General features: G+C 34.6%; 1 protein-coding gene across 1 annotated transcript; it reads right to left on the bottom strand.

Annotated features, from left to right (window-relative positions):
* Positions 1 to 835: 835 nt before the first annotated feature.
* On the bottom strand, positions 836 to 6,424 carry LOC137812483 (mitogen-activated protein kinase kinase kinase 3-like). The gene is made up of 11 exons (XM_068614472.1): positions 5,896 to 6,424; positions 4,760 to 5,086; positions 4,296 to 4,383; positions 4,076 to 4,138; positions 3,784 to 3,944; positions 3,622 to 3,697; positions 3,125 to 3,184; positions 2,910 to 3,017; positions 2,574 to 2,813; positions 1,495 to 1,598; positions 836 to 1,417 (listed from the first exon to the last, which is right to left on the bottom strand). Exons 1-11 carry the CDS (start codon positions 6,228 to 6,230, stop codon positions 1,153 to 1,155), a joined length of 1,827 nt encoding a protein of 608 aa, XP_068470573.1. The 5' UTR covers positions 6,231 to 6,424; the 3' UTR covers positions 836 to 1,152.
* Positions 6,425 to 8,226: the final 1,802 nt, after the last annotated feature.

Below are 8,226 nucleotides of genomic sequence, written 5' to 3'. Positions count from 1 at the left end.
TTCAAAATAGATAAAGAGAATTTTTCAAAAAGATTTGTATGAATAATTTCTGTGAGATTCTCTTCTTAGTGTAATACTAGTGTTATATGTAACTGTCCACAAATATATTGGTGGAATAACTACTCTCTTAACACTTCTTTGAACTAAGATCAAACAAAGATGGTGGGTGGAAAATAGGTAATGTGATCTGCAGATCAGTTAAGCAAGAGTTACTATCTCTAAATTTACCTGATAGGGGTTAAGTTTGATGATGGAGATAAAAAAGAGTTAGACAAATCAAGAATCTTGACTAGTGCAACATTACAATAGTAAGACAATGTTTGTTGGGTCTACTAGATAAAATATTCATAAAATTATAGGTTGTGTATGAGAATCATTCATCGACATGATGTGGAATCGAAGGTAACCCATGACATGATATATACCATGAAAGTATATGTGTCCACCTGTCCTGAATAACACATATTCATTCATGTGGGCAAGATTGGAGATCTACCATCTAACACTTAGAAAATGTTACATATGAGTGAGTTTCTCCCTCCTTCTAAGTCAAAAAACAAAATATCTTTCAGTTCCATACAAATCATATTATTCATTTCTATATAACTAAATATCATTCATTTTTTCTCATAAATTAAAAAAATTAAATATAAATTATCGAACAATTGGTTGAGATCATATTCTCTTTATAGTCCTATACTAACTACCTTTCCAAAATTTCACATGAAAGTGAATAAAATGCTTCTGATCCGGTGATGCTAATCAGCTAATTTGTTCATGCTGCCGTACAAGTACCTGATCTTAAACAGAATGTCTAATTCAAACACGAAAAGAGTGGCTGTGAAAGTTACTTTTTTTATTTTTTTATACTGCCATGAACTAGCATTATACAACATAAAGTTACTACAAACATAGTAAGACATCGCATTTACAATAATCAAGAAATTGTTACAAGCAGCAAAGTCTCCCCACCCCAATCCAATGCACCAAGAGCTTACGGCCAGAATCATTTTTTCTGTCATCTGGTTTTCATGTATAAAGAATGGACCAGAATCTTTTGGATAGTTTGTGCTTCAGAGTCCATATTGAAGTCCATCCACGAACGACTGGTGAGACAGATATTTTAGTTCTGTAGCTATTTACAAATTCAACTCAAATGAGTCTCATTCTTGGAGATCCACCAGGTGGTGTATTGGCTTTGTACCGAGATGTTTCATGCCGAGGATCAAGAGTCAACGTGGCATTTGACCTTACAGGAAATGAGCATGCGTCATTCAAAGTGTAACTACTTTGTCCCATTATTGTATAAGCTGGATGAGGAGGAGAAAAGAAACAGCTCTGGTGCGTTGGCCCATACCGTCGCAATGGACTTGAAGAGGGAGATACAGGTAAAGATGTGATCATTCTTGTGCTATCTCTGAACAAAGGGAATCACAAAAGAATTTCAAGATCTAAATCCGTTCCTTAATTATGGTTAATAGGTGGATATTTTACCTTGGACTTCTTAACGCACGTGGGGCTGCAAGAGCTGGCTTTGATGCATAATCTCCATCGAGGGAAGTTATACTTGTTCGGTTCGAATGGGACTCTAACACAGGCTGCAAACAGATAAAAATGATGAAAACGTTAACTCTTAACATTTATTCAGAAAGTCCAACTTTGAAACCACATTATTCAGGGCAAGAAATGTGTGTTAAATTTTAGAAATCTTTATTTTGTTTTTGTTAGAAATAGGCCCGAGACATGTAACAGGGAGGTAACATACAAGCAAAAGAGTCCTGGTTGGGGTTTGTTCCCCAGATCAACTAGTTTCAAAGGAACTTGGTGTGTTCCTAATATCATGCATTCATGCTTTAAATTTTACGAGAATTTGGACAAACTGACATCACAAGTTTATTAATCTACAAAATGAACCTTATTTGAAAAAGAAAAATCTTGACTAAAAAACTAGTGGGATCCTCCACATAATTCTGACAACATTTAAGTCCCCTGTAATATCTACTCCACTGCGATGGTCTATTCATATATTTTCCTTTTCACTCAAAACCAAGGAATGACTTCCTTTGTTTATTCTCCAACTTCAACTTTTTCTGGCTTTTCTGCCATACGAACTTAACCAATACATGTGATATGCATCAAAACAAGTCAACATCATTCAAAAGCAGGAAGAAGATCAAATTCCAAAGGAAATGTATGCAGCCTAAGTTATAAACAAACACAACAATGATGTGGACAACCAATTAGGGGAAGGTTATTATACCACTTCATTTACTTTAGAGCTTAATAGTACTATACATAAGATGGAGTACAAAATGCATCTACATACATGACTGGAAGACCTAAACAAGCCAATATATGATATCCAGACATTGAATCATAGTGATTTGGCATATAGATAATAACTAAGTCTATTGATATATCAAGTATTTGTGCATCATCTTTATATATAATCAAATACTTTATAACATCTTCAGTCATCCAAATTTCAGGACAATTGCAGCATGCCAGGAACTAGTATGTAAGAAGTAACACAACATATCAAAGAAAATAAATATATAGCCAAGACTGTGTACCGGTGTCCGGCTTCCATCAGACACGTAAGGGAAAGCATCTCTAGTTATGCTGACATTTGCAGCTTTTGTTGCTGATTGATCTTGAATGAAGGGATGGTGGTCTAGTAACTTTTGGGCCGTTGGGCGAGCAGATGGGTCTCTTTGTAAGCATAACTTGATGAAATTTTTTGCATCACTGGAAAGATGCTCAGGGATTTCTGGCATATCTTTGCTGTTCCCAATTTTAAATATGGCAGCTACCTATTCAATCCAACACAACAACAAAAATTAGCCATTCATATTCATCAAACAGAATCATACAAGTAAAGGCTAGTTCTGAAATATCAATTATCTTACCCCTTCATACTGACTCCATGGAGGTTTAGATGTTGCCATTTCAATAATTGTGCATCCCAAGCTCCATATATCAACCGGAAGACTATAGCCATTTGTATTCATCACAACCTAAAAGGGAAATATCATTAGAAAGTGGTTACGGTGAGAAAGAAGAGAAGAATATGCTGACTTAAAAAAAAAATCAACATTGCAGAAGAATAGGAAAAACAACTTACCTCAGGTGCCATCCAGTATGGACTTCCTTTGAATGAAAGCATTGAGGCAGAAGAAGTTATCTGGTCAAGAACCATAAAATGTCAGAGATAATGCATTAAAAATGAATAAAAAATACAAAATCATTGTTTAAGCTCTCTAGATTACATTTTCTTTGTAGCAGTAAAATAAAATCTAGTAAAAAAATATAAAACACTTCAGAGAAACAGAGTTTGTGTTTGAGGGAGTGGAATGCATCGTGTAAGGGTGAGATACTGGGAGTACACGTATGTGAGATGGAGCGTGTGCATCCAACAGAGAGGAGATGTCTCTGCTACTAGGAATCAGTATACTTGCTACTTTTGACCTTGAGCAAGCGAAATAATTTTAAGTAACAACTCTCACCTAATTTTACTATCACATGCATAATTAATTATTTTTTCTAACAAAACAGTAGATGTAGTTCACTTTTGAAGTGAGCTAGAAGCAATTTGTTGTTTACAGGATAAGATGAACATACATGTTTAGCCATTCCAAAGTCAGCCAATTTGATTTCACCATTAGGATCAACTAGAATGTTTGCCCCTTTAATATCCCTGCCAAAAGGAAACCACGTTGATAATATGAAAGAATAAAGAAGCTTAAATGCAATGTTATAAATTGAGTAGGAATAACAGATTACCTGTGTACCGTATTTCTTCCATGCAGATAGGCAAGTCCAGAGACAATCTTCCTGGTATAATTTTGAATAACAGGTTCCTTAAATGGACCATACTCCTGAAGTAACTTTTGGATAGAACCACCAGAGACAAATTCCAAATATACGGAAAGTGATTCTTCTACCTGAAAATGGCATATCTATAAGTTATATACATGATGGTGGAAACTCTTCAATTTCTCTTTTCTGAGTGCACACAGGTGTATTGGGTATATACAGTTTAAAATGATTTTAAACTTTGAATGTTGTAGCATACCAGTTCGCTCCCGTAGTATTGAACAATATTAGGGTGTGAAAGTTGATTTAGCAAATTTATCTCCTGTAATCAAATAGAGAATTTGTTAAAACCTCGTGGACTACAATATCATAATTGGACATATTAAAGCAAACTCCAACACAACAGTACAAAGAGCTGCAAAATTACTATATAATGTGTTAGAGCATCATGTTTAAATCTAGATAAAACATCAGATTACCTGGTTAAGTTGTTTGAGGCACTCTCTTGATGTTTGATCATCAGAGACAACCTTGACTTCTTTTATTGCACACATCTGCCCATTTTCACTGTCGAACGTAGGAAGTGGAATATAAATGGTTTCAGTAATTTGTACAGAACATGGACATTGAGTCAGAGAGTACACACTCCAAAAGATCAATGATGAAATAACTACGTACATATAATAGAACTATAATTGTTGATTTGAAAATCAAAGGAATAACTACTTCGTAATTTATTTATTATACTTTAAACTCAGCCATTAATTTTTCAATCAGTGGTAATAACTCTACTTTGATTATTGGTCATGCATTACAAACATGGGGTAGCAAAATCACAAATTCAAACACTGCAAATTATGCATGCCATTTCCAGGTTAACCCAAAATAATATTGACAGTAAATTTCCTTTATTTGACGGCTAAAAATTAATAAAGTTAGTTACCTATTGAATCCCAGATACACATGCCCAAATGTTCCTCGTCCTAGAAGCTTTCCTTTTCTCCATTTGGACACATTGCTGGTAGCATTTTCCAACAGTCCATTTGGTCGTGTGATGGAATTGGAAAGCACAGAAGAAGGACTAGTTGGAGAGCCAGGAGGAAGAGGCAACGGATGACACTCACTCCTTCTCTCGTCTTGCTTCCCCGTAGGAGAGTCAAGACTCAAAGCATGCAACCTTGGATGAAGCGGTGAGGTAGGACTAGTAGGTCCTCTTGACCCAGGGCCAGGACTTTTTGACCTCACATTGAACCTCACCTCATCTTGTCCTCTGCACAATAAACAAAACATGAATTAGTTCATCACCAGATTGGAAAAACGCCCTGAACATTCCATATTCGCTCTGTTCCTCACACCATCAGCACCAAGAATTACATATTATAATCTCAACCATTTGTCACAGACACATGGCCTACAATTCCTAACAACAAAGGTTTCCTAAATCGATTTTCCGCAGTGATTTCATCCACTAAGTCAAGACTTATGGGTTCTTTACAACTGTATCACCTTCATATGTCTGCAATTTCCTACTCCGTCCAAGATTACGACAAAGGTTTTAAATTATGATCACAATCATTATCCTAATATTGCAAGAAATTGCAGTTAAACGCGACTGAAATGACTACGATTGAGACACCCGAAAACCTTGAAGTTGCAACTGAAACCGCGGTGTCTAACCCTTTATGCAACTAAACCACGATCTCGACCACAATCTAAACCCCCCCATAATAACAAGAAAATTCAAAGCAAAAATTAGGGAGAGGAGGATCTAAGTGGATAACTATCTATCTCTGAACAAAATTTTCCATACACACACACATATTTATATATAAAGAACAAATTGTCACTTTTCAATCACAACCGAGAAAGAACAGAAACAATCTTTAACAAAAAAATAAGCGGCAATTTTTTTTTTCCATTTTTTTTTTTAAAAGGAGCCAGAGGAGAGAGAAAGAAAAGGGAATGGATCAGTAATCAGTGTACTTTACGCGATCAATGATGGGAAATGGTTACAGAACTACTACTCTACGAGACACGGTGCCAAAAACCGGGGAAGGAAGGAATCAGAAGCGGAACAACCTGTTGGCATTAAAGTGAGGCGAAATTGGGTGATCGTCGAAGGAGGTGGAGGAGCTGACGCTGGAACCCGACACCGAGAGAGATCCAAACGTTTGAATTTGATCGGTGTGAGTGTGCGTGGGACGAGGCAACGGAAGCCCTTTGAGCTTGTCGTCGAAGCTCTTGGGCTTCTTCTTGTTCTTCTTACTCTTACTGAGCTGAGCCCTCCGAACGGCGACCGGAGATTTCATGAAACTCAACGGAAACCCGGCACGTGGCTCTTCGTCCTCCTCCTCCTCGGGCTCCTCGTGGTCCTCCTTGGTCTTGCTCCACTTTCTACTCCACCACGCCGGCATTCTAATGACGTTCCCGAATTTCTGAGAAAGAGAGAGGAAAGAAGGGTTTTTATGTGATGACTTGAGTTATCGTTTTGTGAGAAAAAAGAAAGAACCAAAAAGGCTAGTCCTCAAAGGGGACACACCCGGTGGGGGTGGTTGGCTTACAACAACAAAGATAATAGAAAATTGGAGTAATTATTAAGTCACTGGATGCCACAAACGACCGTGTTTTGCTTTAAGTATAACCCGTGTGCCGTGTTTTCGTTTTTGTTATTATCTCTACACAGGGACCAGTTTCAATTCACTTCACTAACATCAAATAAATTACATTTACTCCCATATATTATTGCACAAACACGTGTCCCACCTTTAATTTTAATTTTAATTTTAAAATACTAATTCAAAATTATAATTTTTTTATCATTTCTATTTTTATTTTAATATTTAATATTTATCCACTGTTATACACACACTTGAAAAACAATTTTTTCCAACCCTCCAAAAGTGCATTCACACACACACACGAGTATTTATCCCGAAAGCGATGAGAATCCACATTGGTGATTGTGCGCTGCTTCAGTTCTCACGCGCTTGAAGAAAAAAAAACAATTAATGGTGCAGTTTTTGAGAAAAACCTTGTATTTGTATGGAATCTTTTAATCTTTTACTTCATATTTTTAAAATGTTAATATTGTGTGGTAAATTTATCTGTACGATTCATTGGCAATTTTCGAGTAGAAAACAAGCAGTGCTGGTACCAAGTTGAAACTTTATACTATTTATTTTTAGATCCATTTTTTTTTTTCTTGGGTCCTACTAAAGGCTAACAAGTTGGTAGCAAAGAGTGAAGATTGGGATGGGGACAAATTAGGGGAGGTCTTATTATGAAAGGATTATGTTTATCTTTATTTTATTTTGTTTAGAAGATCCAATCATAAATGTACACATATTTCATCTTACTCTCTCACTCACTTTAATGTGACAATGTCTATGTAGTGTATCAAACACCCCCAAACCTTATTCTCCCACTTTTAACCTCATTTTTTTGTTAGTATTACAAACAAAGAAGATTAATATGTATTATTTTATTGTATTTTATAAAACTATTAAAGATCAATTAAAAATAAAAATATTTTACAATATATAAATAAAAATTGAAACACGTTTCACAAGTGAGTTTTATTGAGTTAGTTTTAAGAATCACTTATTAATACATTATTAAAGTCATTTAAAATTTATCTTAATTAAAGATTGTTATTGATTTGTTATATTATTTGGACCCTTTTTGAATCACTATTTAATCATCAATGATATATAGATCTACACACGTGTTGACAGGTCTTGAGAGTAATGTGTTAAAGATTTTATATCAATTAAAAATAAAAACATTACATAATATATATATATATATATATATAACTTCATCTTATGAATATGTTTGATAAAATTAAATTGAATTTAAAATTTATTTAAAAATTAAATTTTTAATTAAAATGAATATTATGTGAAAATTTTGTTTTGATGAATCATCTATAATTATGATAACGAGAAATATGTGTGAGGAGTGAGTATAGTCTATTGTGGAATACAATACATCCTCCTTGAGCAAAAAAACGAAATGGAAAAGTCCCTTTTGAGTTAGATTTTTATTCCAAAGAAAAAAGTAGGGTCCTTCTCTGAGAAACACATGTGGTACCATTCGTGTCATCCCATGCACGTAACGTGAAATTAATTTAATAAAATATTATTTGTTTGATAAAACTTTAAATAAAATAACACTTTTGATGTTACCCATTATGCCGCCTACATATGGATAGCGTGATCGAAATCTCGAAGATTCATCTTTTGTTGAATGTGATATTTACACGGGAGAAAGTATAAGCCAAAATGATTTACAAAATATTCATTACTTTTTAAATTGTATAATTTTTTATATATTTTATGTACCTAGTGAAGTTTATTAAAATAAAGGTTACATTAATGAAATTCAACGCGTGTCAAAATTATTTGATTA

Source organism: Phaseolus vulgaris, chromosome 2 (genome assembly GCF_000499845.2).
Source record: "Phaseolus vulgaris cultivar G19833 chromosome 2, P. vulgaris v2.0, whole genome shotgun sequence".
In the NCBI taxonomy this organism is placed as follows: Eukaryota; Viridiplantae; Streptophyta; class Magnoliopsida; order Fabales; family Fabaceae; genus Phaseolus; species Phaseolus vulgaris.
This window is presented reverse-complemented; position numbering and strand designations above follow the sequence as displayed.

Excerpts from the sequence above, each read along its gene's own strand:
- LOC137812483 (XM_068614472.1), bottom strand. The coding sequence starts at position 6,230 with ATGCCGGCGTGGTGGAGTAGAAAGTGGAGCAAGACCAAGGAGGACCAC. Across the intron at positions 4,384-4,759 it reads GTGTATCTGGGATTCAATAG|TGAAAATGGGCAGATGTGTG; the intron begins GTAACTAACTTT and ends TACGTTCGACAG. Across the intron at positions 1,599-2,573 it reads CTGATGGAAGCCGGACACCG|CCTGTGTTAGAGTCCCATTC; the intron begins GTACACAGTCTT and ends ATCTGTTTGCAG.